The sequence below is a fragment of the Myxocyprinus asiaticus genome, chromosome 32 (genome assembly GCF_019703515.2).
Source record: "Myxocyprinus asiaticus isolate MX2 ecotype Aquarium Trade chromosome 32, UBuf_Myxa_2, whole genome shotgun sequence".
NCBI classification, from domain to species: domain Eukaryota; kingdom Metazoa; phylum Chordata; class Actinopteri; order Cypriniformes; family Catostomidae; genus Myxocyprinus; species Myxocyprinus asiaticus.
In genome coordinates this window covers 35,412,554-35,430,000 of record NC_059375.1, presented here as the reverse complement: position 1 = coordinate 35,430,000, position 17,447 = coordinate 35,412,554, and the positions used below count along the sequence as shown (strand labels likewise).

The 17,447-nt window shown below is 38.0% G+C and overlaps 1 protein-coding gene across 1 annotated transcript in view; it reads right to left on the bottom strand.

The window, feature by feature from the left end:
- Positions 1-1,068: 1,068 nt before the first annotated feature.
- The window catches only part of LOC127423654 (protoheme IX farnesyltransferase, mitochondrial-like), a 65,616-nt gene continuing 49,237 nt past the window's right edge, over positions 1,069-17,447 (bottom strand). The window contains exons 5-7 of the mRNA XM_051668161.1: positions 12,536-12,606; positions 7,017-7,249; positions 1,069-3,031 (exon numbers count right to left, since the gene is read on the bottom strand). Coding sequence (XP_051524121.1) covers positions 2,607-3,031; positions 7,017-7,249; positions 12,536-12,606 — 729 coding nt within the window. The 3' untranslated portion in view covers positions 1,069-2,606. The remainder of the gene's footprint in view (positions 3,032-7,016; positions 7,250-12,535; positions 12,607-17,447) is intronic.

The window sequence follows — 17,447 nt, the reverse complement described above, 5'->3', positions numbered from 1 at the left end:
AGGTCTGAGAGGCTGTTAAAATGGTAATGAGAATCCAAGCTGGATGAGAAAAACCACAGAGCCAAAGATCATTATGTGAAATGTGTTCACCACCTCAAGGGTCACAGAGCTCATAATGAATGAATGTACTGTGAGAAACTCTCTCAGTGTCACCTTCAGTTTGATGAGTCAACAATGTTTTTCTTAAAAAGTGGATTATTCCAATTATGATGCATTCACCGGGTGTCATGTATCTAGCCTGATGAAGTAGCAAAAAAGTACCCAAAAAGCTAAATGAAACAATTTATATAGTATGTAGTATTTAAAAGGTGATACAAATGTTACCTATTCTGTACACCAGAACATGTCAGTCCACATTAAATCAGTGCAGGGCTTCCATTATGATGCTTTGGGTACAGGAAAGTCTGTGCTTCGTCCCACACAGGGTGTCCACCACGTCAACCCTATAGAGCGGAAGCTATAAAATCATGGTGGGAGAGTCCACGGACCTCAGGAGGGCTAGAACTGCTATTTAATCTAATGACATGTTGGGAACAGCTGTTTCCCTCTCTTTTTGCCCTTCTTTGTCTCCCTAATGTTCAGTGGACTGCTGCATCCAGACCCGACCTTTACGAGGGGGAATGCCTCGCCTTCCTGTCCTGACTAAATCTTTCTAGTTGGGAAGAGAGGTGGGGAGCAGCATACAGTATGCAGGCATCTCATGGAGGTGGTGATAGAAGTGGAACCACGAAGGACAACTGGGAAAGAAACAGCAAAAGGAGTATCGAGTGTTGCAGTCGGACAGGTGCAGAGGTCGATACTTAGGAGATTATATGGGCTGATATCTAAGCCAAATGTGTCCAGAGCAGCCAGACATTGTTTCCAGGCCTGTCTGGAGATACAGTGAGATACTTCTCTAATGGAATTAGGCCATGCGTCCCTTTGCATCGTTAACTAGTCAACAGACAACCTGCCATGAATGCAAAATTAAAACTAGAAAATTGTTCCTTCATCCTTTCCGATTACACATCACAAACATTATAAGTCAAATATTTCAAGAATAATTAGGAAATAAAACTCAAACAAAGGTTTGATCACAAAACATTTATTAAAAAAAACTTTTGTTCTTTTGTGTCTAACACAGGAAAGTGAAACAGTGAGGTCAGATGATAGTAAACATTGAAGGGGCTAAATCTACACGTGTTCAGAGTTTCACCATTTGGACTGAGCAAACTTCAGTGGTATTCAGCACTCCATTAATTGCGATTCTGGGAATGACTGAGTGAGCTGAACGTTTATTTGATTTGTTCTCAAAAACTTCAGCATCTTTGATGGAACTAATGCCAGAACGTTATCAGAGGGACGGAAATTTAAACAAGGATGCAGAATAAAGACTTCCGGGCTAACAGTGAGAATGTTTTTTCTTTACTGAATCAATCACTGGCAAAATTATATTTTTATCAGACTTAGAAATCCAAAATAATGACCTGATTAACCAAGTAATTAGTTAAGAACAAACTTGCATGTATCATGTAAATGTTGCTGACTACTCTGTTAATTTCAAAGTGCATTAAACCGTTCTCTTATTTGGCCTATAAAGCATCAAGCCAAATATCCACAATAATGACAATATTAGACCCAAATACAGTTTGACAATATTTGCAGATCTCAGACAAATGTATGCAGTTGATTCTCCTGAAATCTGTCAAAACATTTCCTGGTCCTATTTTAATTTATAATCAAATTAAACAAATAAGAAATTACACTTTGCAAATAGAAAATGAAGCCTATTTTTAGGGCCATTGACATTTTGTAATGATACTGATATTGTAATGATAGTTATGAACATTTTAACCCCAAATTCTCATTACCACAATGCAAAAAAAATAAATAAAAAAAATAAAATAATATATATATATATATATATATCATGATATTTTCATTACCGCAATTTTGTAAAAAGTAATAGTAATTTTTTATTTTTTTTGTAAAGTACTAATACATCTTAGTTGTACACCCTTGTTAATGCTTTAAATGTGATGATTTTAATTAAACAACTGAAAAATTGCATAGTTTTACTGTTACACAGTAAAAAAATTAAGTAAAAAAATCATCACTGAAAACAATGGGAATAGTAAAACAGCTGGATGCATTATGGTAATGAGACTTATGTTGTGAAAAGTGTCTAAAACTTATATGAATCCATATTAACTTGTCAGGGCTCAATCTTTTTGTATATTAGTCTATACACTCAAAGGCAATTATATTATATGTTTATAACGGGGGGCCGTATCAAATAAATATATCATGTTTTTACACACACATAACATTGATTTGTGAACAAGCTACCTGAGTAAATTCAGGGATTTTTAAATCTTTGCTGTGTATTAACACATAGGTATCGACCATGTCGTAATTTCTCCCTGACAAAAACCTCAATATTAATAAAGAGATTATGGTTATGACCATTAGGCGTGTTTTCAAATTTGGCATTCCCTTTAAAGGTGCATAATCTTTTTAATTGCAAGATTTTGTTAATTTTGGGGCTAACAGCAATTATCTCCAGAAAGCAAGTCAGGATGAATATGAAAAACAATGGCAATGGCAATAGAGGGATTGTGTTGACTCTACAGAGTCAGAGATGCCGCAATAGGGGCTACAGCTGCCTCGTCCTGCGTTGCACGACTCTTTTTACAAGTGAGTGCCAGCAGCAGCAACATGGGCAGATGCCAGAGACTACAGAAAAACAGCTTGCGGGCGTTCTGCCTGTCACCATGCCGATAGAACCTGAAGGCCAGGTAGCTGATGTAAAGGTTAATTGGCAGAGAGACTAAGGGAAAGGTCCAAGTGGTGACATCCAGCGCAGGGCCCAAGGCAGAGAGGCCAATCAGGCCTACACTGTGGCGGAGGGCCACGCGCTTACAAAGGGCTGGATGAGTGACAGACATCATTCGGTACCCGCCTCGTGAGTAGTCCTCTCTCAGGTTCCAGCTCAACGCATTAAAGTGAGGAAACTGCCAGGAGAACAGGAAACCTCCCAGCAAGAGTGCTCCTGGATAGAGAGAGAGAGTGGAGTGAATAAGCAAACAATTTCTCCGAAATACTGTCTGAAATCAGTGGAGGAAGCGTGTGTGCGCAAGTTTACAAGCAGGAAATGAGAGTGCGAAAGTGCAGCAGAGAAACTAAACAAAACACAAGTCAAATGATAAAGAGAAAAACAGTACATTTTAAACACTCCGTCCCATCAGAGAAAAGATGCCTGAGCTCTTACGCATCCTGCTGGGGAGGAAACAAACACCATTCACCTGAGTTCAAACCCTAAAGACAGAGTGGAAAGGTGACACCGCACAAACAGTGGCCCGTGCAAGGGCAGCAGAGCATGATGCGTAGAGCTCCCTTTGTGTGTGTGATCTTAGAGAACACACTTGTAGCTAAATCCCCTGGGAAACACAGTGCAGGGCAGCATGACGGAGATCTGACACATTTTGTTCATCTTTCCTGCTGCTAAGACACTTGGTAATAAGCACTATCGTGGCAGTCAGGAGAAGCCCCATGTGTGTGGTTATAGTAAATTAAGACAAGCTTTGTGTGCTCTTGAACTTACAAGGATCATCATTTTGAGAATAAAACTGACCAATAAAATCTTGTGTATGAAGTCTTGTAAGAAAACTTGAGGGACGATAGAAACACCAGAATATGAGATCATTCTATTTGAGGGATAAAAAGTACTTAAACAACAACAATAACATTTTTATTCAACTTCATGAGTTAAACAGAAAGAGATAAAAAAAAATTAAAATACTATATACATTAGAGGTGGACAGTCAGGATGGTCAACTAGTCATCCAACCACTGAAGAGTTGATTAGTGAGGTCGAATGGTGAGTTTTTATCTTTTCTTTATTTTTTACTTTAAATTTATACCATTTCTGAGAATGATATGTAATGGTTACAGTAGCATTTCAAGTTGATCATGGTTCGGTACCGTACAAATAGTTTCTGCCCAGATTTCTAAGCACGGTTGTCTAACCGTACTCAGGACAGAGACGAAAACAGTTCTGCCCAATGGTCGAAAAGTGGCTAAATTCTCTGAGAGGGTTTTAGCATGCTGAAATCATGCTGTACTTTGGCATGCTAATAGTCTAACAGTAACAATTAGACTTTGTCGTACACACAAGCAGCAAGTCGTGATGTGACAAAACTAGATTGCTCGTATAATCAAGTTAATGATGCCGTCCATACTGCAAGTGCAAAATGTTGCTAAGCTTGCAGTTAAGACACAAATGCGAAACTTTCAGCATGTTAAAATCCGTCCTCTTTAAAACACAGCCTATTCATTCTGTTACTCTACTGAAGGGCTCCTAGGTGTCCATATATTGCCAAGAATCTCATCTGATCTGTAACTGGTGACCATGACCATAAACTGATACAGCACTTCCTTGAGATCAATTCAAAGAACCCACAAACTAGTACATTTTGAAACACATGTAAACACAAATATACACAGGCATTCAAAAAAAGAGCACTGAATCAGTCAGTCAATACAAATATTTAATCACAATTAATCACATAATTTTTCATAGTTAATCGTGATTAATCAGATTTTTTATTACATTTTTCCTTTTCAGAAAAGAAAACCATATGTAAAAATAATGTTTTATTAACATTTTTCAAACAAAGCCTTCTACAGTATAAAGATAGAAATGTACTAAAATAGCACCAATTCAAGTAACATTAAATGTGGGAGGTTTACTAATTGAAGGAACTAGTCCACGTCGTTTGCATATTCATTGCAATGGACATAAAATCTCTTAAACCCTCATTCTCCACAATATTAATCATGGCTATACACTTTGCAACAGCAATCGTGAAGCTGCATTTACATGATTTGCACTGCTTTGAACTCCACATGAAAAGTTCTGGCAGAGAACGTCTTGTTTTGCTTTTAGCGCTGGTACTGTTCACACTGATACTTCATCCAAACTGTCTAGTAAGATGGAAGTGCAATGGGACGTAGAGGAAATACTGATGCTTTACTCCAGTGGGTTATGTGAATAAGGCTCATCACAAGCAGAGTACAACAATTTACTCATTCTTGCTGCATTATGGGCCTTTAACAGGTGTTGTGTTCGTGATGAAGTGATAGTGGAGTTCTCTTGGAGCGAGAGAAAAAAATGAGGCTCCGATCTTTTTTTTAAAAACGCACCTCGCTTCAAGCAAAATCATGCTGCTCCACTTCCCCTCCACTCACATACTCTGATCACAAGTCCCATCTTGGTTTGTTTTGTACAAAAAAAAAAAAAAATGTGTGGTTAGGAGGTCATTTCTCCATCACATGATCATTGATACGGAATCGCTGTTTTGTGTATGTCAGTGTAATGTCCCAACAGAATGCAAAGGTTCCGCCCTATTCCCACCAGTGTTTTAGAACTCACACAGAGCTGAATAAATGTCAGAATCTATTGTCAAATTGGTAAATGCGTTAATCAGGTTAAAAAAAATAAATAATCAGCGTTAAGCATAATAAATTAATCGCATGCGTTAACGCGTTATTTTCGACAGCTCTACAAGAGACATGGAGTTTTCAGAGCACTGCAGAAAAACATTTAAATATGAGCAGACACACTTCAGCTGTTTGCTCCTCTGAGAAAACAGATTTCATGGTTGCCACAACAACACACTTTTACAGTTTGCAAGACAGCCCAGTGACCCTCTGCTGCGTTCAACAAACACTTGATTTTAGGGCGAAAGGCATCCTCGATCCAACACAGGATGATGGGATTTGTGCAACTACAACACTCAAAAGTGGATGGTGACCTCAGGTCAGGGAGTGGAGTTAGTAAAAGTCAGAACTGCCATATGGGACATTTACGTATTTTATAGAGACTGTGTATAACAAAGTTTCACATCTGTGGAACTGCTACACAACCCTTAACTGTGGGAGAAAATGTGATAGCACTGTGCACAAGGAGGCATTTTATGACCAAGGACACATTTCAGTGTAAGCCTGATATGATGTTCCTGTTAAAAAACACTAACATTGTGTTCTGTGGCAATAGAAAAGATATCATATCTGTGCCCACGGTGCTGTATATGGTGATATATGGAACTACAAGGAGAACAGTACAGCTTTAGTGGTTGAAAAAGGCCTTTAAGAATCTTTGAGTCTAGACCTTAAGACTTATATCTAAAAATGACCTTATCCAAGTCATTTCACTAGTTGCTGGACAACTAGTCTCAGCCTAACATGGCTCATCTATGGACCTTCCATTCACTGATTGCCTGATGCATACTGCATGCAAAAATGGTAAGCGCTTGCTGAAAATTGGCAGTTCCAAACTGATTGGCTGGCTGCTATATGCTACTTTAGGAGTCATGCCGTTTTTACCAGTCCATCTGAAGAAAATCATTGGGCTGCAACAATAAACACTTTTCAGGAAGTTATGATTTTTCCAGGTTAGTGACATCAAAACTTTTTGTTTGAGGAACTTGGCACCAAGTAATTAGATATTATCGAACTGTATATTCTGCTCTGTCTGTGAAACAATCTGTACTGTATTACTTTTGGATAGAATTTCTGATCACATATTCTACAAAAATTTCCATATTTTTTTTTTTTTTGTGTATTCTGCACAGCGGTTTGCAGATTGATACTGATGCACCATTAGCAGAATTCTGTGTTTCTTTTCCATGCCAGCCCATTTTTGTTTTAAACTATTTCAGATGAACCCACTCCCTAAATGTCACGTAAGAAATAAAACGAACATGTTGGTCAGGTGGTCTCTTCCAGTCTAGGTGGGTTGTTCTTGGCAAAAATAAGCTGCAATGTGGACCAGACTCTTTTTTTTTTTTTTTTTAAATCAAAATAGAGACTTCTGGAGAACAAGTCACTTTTGCACTACTGATTTAAACACTAGAATCTAGCAACCAATTCACATGTGTAGGATTTGACAGTATAATGGACAGTCCATAGCATTTGGGTAATAGCATACCAAGGGCAAAGGAGAGGTTGTTTGTGTGTGTAAGATGATCTTGTACCTGGATCAAGAGAGCCAGTGGCTGCAGTCCAGCCCATAACAGGTGGGATGGCACCCACCACCGCACCCACCCAGGTGTTGGTGATGCTGAGGCGCTTCAGGGGTGTATAGCAGCACGTGTACAGGAAGATGTTCAGGGCACCCAGAAAGCCCGTCAGGGGATTCACGCCCAGGGTCAACAGGGTCACACCTGGGATCCCACATGCCAGCGCGAATGACACGGCATGGAGCGGGCTAAAAGAAACAGAGTAAGAGTGTAGTTGAGTATAGGGATGTCACAAGGAAATGGAAATGGTAAAAATTTCTGCAGCACTCGCATAACCAAACGGACTTGCGAAAATAATTACTTTTCAAACTATCTTCCTGAACACTCCACAATATTTCATATTCGTATAGTCCCGCCTCATACTCACACCACTGGTTGACCCAATGTTGCTGTGGTGGGACAAAGTAATGTTTTGATAGCGTGTTTACCCATGTGTGTTTACAGTGTTCACACATTTTTAATTAAATGACTTACAGGAGAAACTATTTTAACATTAAAAAAACATTACACACTTCACCTTTAAAGAAGAATGAACAACCAACACATAAAGATGTTCCTATACTTGGTTTGAAACAAATTACAGCTATCACTGGCCCAAAACATGTTGATTTTCAGATCTGAGACAAGAAAAAGAGAGCACATTTTAATGTAACCAAGATATTCTGTGCAACACTGTGCTGCAACACATAAAGCCAATGTGGAAAGAAAGAGAACTAGGAACAAAGCATATGTAAAACCAGCAACTGAGATAAGCTTTAGTGCCGTTGTGTGTGTCACATCAAAACCATAATTTCTGACTCCCTACTACAGATTAAACCTCTCCCAGCCACAGATGCTATACTCTCTGCTTCCATCAGACAACCACTTCCTCTAACTTTTATTAAAAGCAGTCAGTCCGATCCTGCAGAGGCGTCTGGTTCAAATTCACAGCTAACTGCTCCATAAATTAAAGGGGCATTGAGACAGAGACCAAAGCAGAGGGAAAAAGAGGGCAAATTGTCAGCTGAATAGCAGGAGATTCCATTTTAATGTTATTATCATTGTTATGACTGTTTATGTGGTGGATGGGTTTTACGAGTTTCTAGGTGTCCTATAACTTGAGGGGTGAAATCAGTTTGTTTGGGGCTTTAGGCTGCTAACGTTATGAGCAAAGCCATTGGCATTTCCTAAACTACAAAATAAATGGATTAATCAAACTTTGCCACAATAAAGTAGAAATTAAATTACTGTTAATTCATATATTGAATTCATTCAATAAAAAATATTTAGCACTTTTTAGTCTACTACAAAGTTTAAATATACACTCACTGAGCACTATTAGGAACAGGTGAACATCTACTTAATCATGCGATTTTCTAATCGGCCAATCGGGTCAGGAGCTTCAGTTAATGTTCACATCAATCATCAGAATGGGGAAAAACTATGATCTCAGTGTTTGACCGTGGCATGATTGTTGGTGCCAGACAGACTAATTTTCGTATTTCTGTAACTGCTGATCTCCTGGGATTTTTTTTTTGGGAACAGTCTCTAGAATTTACTCAGAATGGTGCCAAAAACAAAAAACATCCAGTGAGCATCAGTTCTGCAGACAGAAACGCTTTGTTGATGAGAGAGGTCAACGGAGAATGGCCATACTAGTTTGAGCTGACAGAAAGGCTAAGGTAACTCAGATAACCACTCTGTACAATTGTAGTGAGCAGAATAGCATCTCATAATGCACAACACGTCGAATCTTGAGGCAGATGGGCTACAACAGCAGAAGACCACGTCGGGCACTTTATTAGGACCATAGTGTTCCTTTTAAAGTGCTCAATGTGTGTATAGTTAATAAATATTCTGTCATAATTTCTCCACTCGTATGTTGTTTAAACTAGTTTGACTTTCATCCATGGCACACTGAAGGAGAAATTGAACAAAATGACTTTCTCTAGTCTGATTCACACCATCAAGCTCCAAAAAGGTGCTGACAAAACAAAGTGGCATTAAACTACCATAAAAGTGGTCCGCTCGCCATTCGATATTTTTGTGTGAATGACAGACCACAATTTTTTAAGTCGTTATTTTCTGAAAGTCTTTCCCTCTGTTAGAGCTTTAGAGTCAAAAAGAGTTGAGTCAACACACTGTCTAAGGGTTTGGAACAACATGAAGGTGAGTACATGATAAAAGAATTGTAATTTTGGGGTGAAATATTCCTTTACTCTACAACTGTGGAAACATGAGGTTTGTATTGCATATAAACAAAGACAAAAATAACAAAGGCCTAATGATATTCATGCAAGTTTAGATTATGTGCTCAATTTAAAACATAAAATCTACTAATAATCCACAGAGTGATCTTGACAATGAATGGTTTTACAGCTTGTGTGTTCTTTCAGAAGACTGATTTTGCATTGCAGTCTTTAATGCACACCTCTGCCTTCAGGCTTACACCATAAGAATGTGACAGTCACAGACACACTCAAACATCAAAGAGGACTGTATCATCTCAAGTCTGTGTTATAACATACTGTCAGACGTATGTGTGTGGGTGTAAACAGGTTCCACTAGGACACATCTAATGCATGTAATGATATGTTTTGGTAGATGACACTACTGTTTTCATGCTGTGCATTTGTGTACGCATATAGTGTGTCTATTGGGGTATCAAATTAATATATGTAGTTACGACACACAAACACAACAACAGATAAATTACTCCTGTCATTAACATAGTCTGGATCTGTGACGGCACGGTAAAAATTCAGAAAGTCAATTCTGATATAGAGGTGATGGATATATGACAGAAATAGAGCATGTAAGATTGTTGGCAAATCAAATTTGTCTACTTTCATAAAAATGGCGCTCTTTAATACACCTGCCTAGACCTCCTACAGCTCAGCTGAATTAGTGTCGTGCTACCGCAAGGTTAAATCATACAGTAATTAGGCAACTCTAAGAGGATATTTCCAGAAGTCAGTGGCTCCTTAGTCGAGTTTGAAATAGAGCACCATTTGTCTGCTCACCTCTTTATTTTCTGCTCCAAAATGGTTTTAGAAAACAAGACGGGATTTAGCAGAGGTCTACAGGAGCACTGAGGAATGTTACGAATGTGAACTATTGCACATCTGAAAGGGAGTTAAATCGCACAACTGTATGTTTTCCAAACGATGATTGCGCATGACATAACAATGCCCTACAAACGTAAGTTCTTAAAAAGCTAAAAACTTTGAAATTGCAATAGATGTAGCCTGGGGGGATGTCGACATACAGTATGTTTGCAGGTGAACTGAGTTTGAAATCGGCTCTGGTTATTTCCCAAACTCATCTTACGCCACTCAGACTAAAGAATAAATAACTTAATCAAAATTTTTCAAACCACCTGTATCCATTCTTGTAAGTAACACCCATTTTTCACAATCCAATCTATTCCCAACAGATACAATCAAGTCCCACCCTACATATTGTCTCGTTAAACACCCTGGTTCACTCTGAAATACGTCAGATTACTGAAATAAAATGATTTGTGAGAGGCATTTCATGATTACCATAACAATTACCAAGCGAAGTAAAAACAAAAAAAAAACAAAAAAAAAACATGGTATTTGACCATCATGGTATTTATTTTTACGTTATACAAAAGGAGAAACACATATTAGTGTCTGACATTAGTGCTGATTTTTAGAGGTTAACATGGCCAATAGTGGCAAAATGCCCCCCTTATATACTCTGGAGCCGCGCTGCGTTACTGTTGATATCTGCGTGTTTGTAATTGTGTCTGAGAGCCGGGCACCACAGTGGGATAAGCTGGGGTGTTTCCTGTGGGCTGTTTGGATTACTGTGACTGCTCAAGTCATTTCTTATACCCTCACGTCAACATATCTGCCCCTTTTGTTGTTGGAAAGTGACCCACAAGGGAGTGAGAAAGGTCAGAGGTGTGCTCTCAGTCAGATTCCACTAACACACTCAATTAGTACTAAGTAATGGCTGTCAAATGTAAGCAAACACACCGGTGTGTAAATATGTGTTGGAGTTAAGGGTAATATGGTGCTCAGAAACATGTAGAGATACATTAGTTTCTCAGTTGTTTAAATCTCATATTTTAGTTAGAGCTCCAGCATAGCAGTTAGTCCATGCTTTAGAAATGTTAAGCTGTGTTGCATGTTTAAGTCCAGCCTGCAACATGTCACAATCCCATTCCTTCATCACCCCAAATCATTTACTAAAGAAAATGTATAATATTTGAAAAGAATTAAAAACAAATAAATAATAATACATTTATTTTAAATAAAAATATTTGAAAGAAAATATATAGAGCAAATGGAACATAACTTTGCACTATAATAAAGAAAAACATCCACAAAACAATAAATAAATTTAATTTTAAATACAAATCTCTATTTTAGAAAATATCCAGAGGGTGAGTAATGCAGTGATACATGAGAGGAGAAAGAAAGCATGGTGGAAGAAAAGAGACAGGCACACCTAGACCCACCTGGATCAGGTTACGTAGGACAGGTGCGCAAGCGGTACAGATATTAGACAATGGCGTATAGTTTCTGATACTGGCAGACTCAGCTATACACAAACATTGAAGAACAGTGTAGAGAGTAAATGACGTTACATAACGAGAGTAGGGAAGCCATTTTATTGGGTAATGGCTCTTTACAAAGGGCCACAAAGACATCTAGGCTGTGTTTCAAAACCTAGTGAGCTGCCTACCTAGACAACATTTTTTTTTTTTTTTAAATATGCATGTGTGAATGCACCCATGATACCCAAAATTGTCATCTATTGGGGCTTTTCCACTGCACGGTACAGCTCAACTCGACTCGATTCTGCTCGCTTTTTGGGGATTTTCCACTGTGGATAGTACCTGGTACCTGATACTTTTTTTAGTACCACGAGGTTCCAAGCAAGCCGAGCCGATACTAAATGTGATGTCAAAACCCTGCAGATCACTGATTGGTCAGAGTGAATCGTCACTACCAGCGTCACTGGATTTGCCACATGGGACATCAACCCGCTAGTTTTAAAGTTAGCAACAGCGACAGCAATATCATTTGTTCACGCGACTTTCGAATTGTAAAAAGAAATGGCTGTGCGCAAAACCACGCCATGGTCAATAAACGAGGTGCAGACGTTCCTCTCAATGTTATTGTTTATGATCAGTAATGTTTGTGTCACCTTTAAGATGATGTCAAGGCAGTAGAGGCGGCGAAACTATGACAATCAGCCTATAATCCCACCCACATTGAGGCGGCACTAAACTGCAGTGGAAAAGCAAGCTTAGAAAAGTAAAGCGAGCAGTCGAGTCGAGTCGAACCGTAATGTGCAGTGGAAAAGTGCCATATGTAGATAGATGTCTAGGTATTGAAACAAAGCCTTAGTCTATATCATCAAACCTCTAGAAGCAGAGATCTGAAGAGAGGAAAACAAAGAGAGACACACTTTGATTCCCTGAGTCTCGTGTATCAGGTGGTTTTGAAGGTGCTTACCTGATTTGTCCTCTGACCAGTGGTCTGTTTTTGGTACGATTCATGTTAGAGTCAAAGGGCACCTCAAAGTACTGTTGAGGGGGGGAAAAAAAGAAGAAAATGAATACATATACATACAACATGAATGTGCAAATTTTTCTCACTTCAGATGTTTTGTATGTCTGAAACTTAACTCTGTTGTACTCTAAATACACTATAGCCTAATACCGTTTCAAATATATATATATATATATATATACACACACACACACACACACACACACACACATACATACATATACATATGTATAAAAGTTTTGAAACACTTGACTGAAATGTTTCTCATGATCTTAAAAATCTTTTGATCTGAAGGCGTATGCTTAAATGTTTGAAATTAGTTTTGTAGACAAAAATATAATTGTGCCACCATATTAATTTATTTCATTATAAAACTAAAATGTAATAAAAAAATAAATAAAAATAAAACAAAGTTTTTGAAATGGATGACTTGGACCAAATAATAAAGAAAAGCAGCCAATAAGTGCCCAACATAGATAGGAACTCCTTCAACACTGTTTAAAAAGCATCTCAGGGTGAAACCTCAAGAAGTTGGTTGAGAAAATGTCAAGAGTACATTTCTGAAAATTCTAAGCAAAGGGTGACTACTTTGAAGATGCTAAAATATAACACAGTTTTGATTTATTTTGGATTTTGTTTAGTCACAACATAATTCCCATAGTTCCATTAATGTTATTCCATAGTTTTAATGACTTTACTATTATTCTAAATGTGAAAAAAACAAAATTCTAATAAAGAACGAGTAAGTGTTTCAAAACTTTTAACCGGTAGTGTATATAAAAACACAACACTCTAACAATATTATCATGGCAAGTATTAATATATTTGTCACATTTTTGACATTAACCTTTTTGGAAAGCAAGAGATTGACCAGAACAGAAAGTCAGTTGAGATGGCAAAACAAACTCTGGCATTAGGTACACACAACTGATTATTCCTATTTGACCACAATCCAAACTCAGAACTAACTAAGAATATTAGACACAAAATACCGCTGTCCAATGCTGATGAATTAGAAAAGAGTAAAAGATGACAATATTAAATCTTACTTCACTTAAAGAATTGCAATATCAAATTGTGACCAAGATATCTATAAAATATTCTATCAAGTCATGATTTCTACCCCATTATACACATCATACATGGCTTCAATGAGATATCACATAGTACATTCTGGAGAACATTGGGAGACAAAAAGGTAAATCGTTCTTCATTGCAGCCTTATGTGATTTTATAAGACTGTATCCAGTGCAAATCTCCCAACTAATAATGTTTTGCACTTTTGTCAGACTGCTTTCAAGCAATCAATAATGACAGTAGAGTATTGCTTGGAGCATTAAAAAAAAAAAAAAAGATAGACAGCATCTCACAGTTTTTCTCTGAAACAACTGCTGAATATATCCACAAATGCATGAAATTCAACCCCTTAAATTGGATCGATATGAAAGCATGTGTTAGAAACAGAAAGACAGATTGCTAAAGTGCAACGGGGATGATTAAGGTAAAAAAAACAAAAAAAAATGTTTTTTGGTTTATGGCTTTCTGCAAGGGAGTTTGCACAAAACTCACCATAGGGAATCCACATCGTGAGACTAAAACACAAACACATGGGGCATTAAAAGCCAGGAACCGGTTATTCAGTCTGTGAAAGACAGCACAGGCACCTAATGAAGAAAACAGACAGCTCACTTTTCAAGCAAAGAATTCCAGGATCCATTTCGCCTAAAATAACTAATAAACAGATATTTTCTTCTTCAGTTTTTTTCTTTTCCTATCTTAATTTACTGTCCGTTTAACATCTGCAAATGGTCCATACTTAAAACTGTTCTTGTGGTAGGTAATACATTTCACGCAGGGTACATTTATATTTTGTAAGATACCTTGGAGTATGGGCCATACCACTTCTGGAACAACGGGGGGGAAATTCATATTATCTGTGATGGTGCGCATCTGTATGACTTATCTCTTTGTCCCCTCTCGAGCTTTAAGAGGAACACTGCTTGTGCGATTTGCAACGACGAATGATAACATCCATTAGTTACAGGATTCTTTACAGTAAGCATTTCAACATAAGCAGGGGACAACTGAATAACCCAAAAGTCCACAAAAGAACCTCATATCTTGGCTAATGTGCAACGGACAGGTCAATAAAACATCTCAAGAAAGTAAAAAAACAAACTCAGTGACAAACAAGTGTAAAAGCTGTCACCGGAGATTGATGCTTTTTAATTTTTTTGTGCGATTTTTGGCAGCTTTTTCGGACTCAACCAATGTCATCCAAAGTGATAAAGTAGCCTTATACAGTGCAGAGGAAGTTTAAGCCCAAAGTGTGTTGTATAAAGTTGAGTGGAGGGTCTGTTGAATCTCAAATTTATTCTCTCAGCCGTCAGTATTATTGCACTTGAGAGCCGGACAGAGCAGGACACAGATGTTGCTGTGGCTAAGGCCCCGGCAGTTTTAAGGCCGAGGTGTTAATTCCATTTCCTGGGTCAAGAAGCTCATCAGAGAGGGTTGCGGAGAGAACGGGGAAAGTCTCTGAAGTATTAGCCAGATGCTAACAAGACCATTTCAGAGTGGGTCTTGGCTACGACTGCACATTTCCCAGGGTTCCCAACCCTTTTTGGCCAATTAACCATGACTTCTCAAGTCATTTTTTATTTCTTTAGATCTATTTGATTAAGACTGATTCGCTAATGAATCATTCAGACATTCAATAATGTCGACCTAGACTGATCTCGCTGTGAATACACCATCAGTAAGTTGCAAGTTCTTCTGCTCAAATCGATCTGTGCCTACTGAAATTCAAACTACTGCTCCCAGTGGCTGAAGCTGGAGTTGTTGTTGTACGAAGGGCCACATGTGAGCTCCAGTTCCCAGGTGAAATGTACACAGAGTGGCACCAAGAGAGTTGTAAAGTGAGTTTAGTTAAGAATGTAACAGAGTCAACAGGAATGGATTTTTATTAACCATACACCCCAACCCAAACCCCAACCATAAACTTAAGGTTGCTGTCATCTACACAATCTCTAACCAAGAGCAACATTTAGGTTCTGAAATATTTTTATGCAGAGCATAACAATATAAAATTACATTCAGAAATTTGCATGACTTTTAAGATTTTATGCCATAACTTTTACAGGCCTGGAAAACAAAATAGTGAGATTGGAAATGCAAATAGCAAGCAGGAATGTGGTCTGAGGCAGGTAAATAGCTTGGAAACAAGCATGCAAATGTTGTCAAATGTTTCTAGTGTCTTTTAACACCTTCAGAAAGCAGAAGAGGCTTTTGGCATTCACAAGATGTTTTGGTGTCTATCAGAACATCTCAGCTCTAACCCATTGTCTTATTTCACAGTCTGTCTATTTTAATAAAATTTTTCCCCTCTCAGACCGGTACATCATCTGTTTCACATCGTCGCCTTGAGATCCCTGTCATTTCTGCCACACCGAGTTCATTGCGGTTGAAGATTGGTGTTTAAAAGGAGGGAGGACCAAGTTTAAGTGCAAATTAAGTGAATAAAACGTGAGCATGATACTACGGGCCACTGCATCTCCAAATCTAAGGTTGTGTGTAATCCAATCATTTTGTTTGATCTGAAGACTTGTTAATCAGACTGTGTTAACATTGTTTTTGTTTTGTTTTTTAACAATAAAAACAGGTCTAGGGTAATCATATTGAATCATATGTAATGAGACACTGCAAGAGTGGATCTGTTTTCAATTTCAGAAGCACACACTCACACACACAGGTGTTTCAGTTTGTTTCTCAACAAAACCTATTGTATGCCTTCAGAAGATTGGAATATGATGCACAAACCAATTGAAATACTTTTATGATAACTTTGAGTCCTTTTTAAGCTTTAAAAGTGAGGCAATATCCAATGATATTATACTGAAAATACAGTCAGTGACAATAATTTAAAGGGGTCATGAAATAGAGAATCAAATTTTCCTTGATATTTAGACATATAAGAGGTAAATGTACTATAAAAAAAAAACATACTGTAAATTTCAGAACTCAAAACTTCCTCCCCAGTCTAAAAAGAGCATTTATAGCTGCCACCCTGCTAAAATGTCTCGTACTGAAATCTGTCTGTTCGTGACATCACAAAACATTGCTCATTTGTATTTACACATCACACAACGTGCGTCATCGCACCCTTGGCCCCACCCACTGGCATGCCGTTCTTGTCAAAAGAGCAGGCAATGTGTGGCTGACTATTCCAAACAAAACACCAAATGGGACCCATATGGACTATTTTGAATCATTTTAGTATATAAACTAGGGCTGAAACGATTAGTCGACGTTATCGACAACATCGACAATAAAAAAAAATGTCGTCAAATATTTTCATTGTCGAACAGTCATTTGATCTCATTTAAAGTAACATGAGATCACATTAAACTCTAATGATAACGTGCGAGAGCAGCACTGCAGCTCACGCCAGACTAAGGAGAGGAAGAAAACAGCTCACAGATGCACTCCAATCTTTCCAACCAGTTTCAGATGATATAGATCGCAAAGTATGAGGGAATTATAATGCAAAAATACAAAATAAGTAAATACAGAAGCACTCTCGTTGTGGAATAATTGGAGCTGGAGCTCCACTGAAGTAAAACTTGTGTGTCGAGCATCTTTAAAGGAAACACACCGGCGTTACATCTTTAATGCAGTTATATTTAATGCGTTATAGCTTTCTTAAAGTTTAAATAATACGGAACAGATCATGTAAATAACTACAAACTCCGAAACTGCCATTTCTCTGTGCGGAGTTACGCGAATGTCCCGATCTAAGGGGAGAGATTGAAACTGCACCCGGCTGAGGCACACACTGTCGTGGGGACGCTCATCCCTC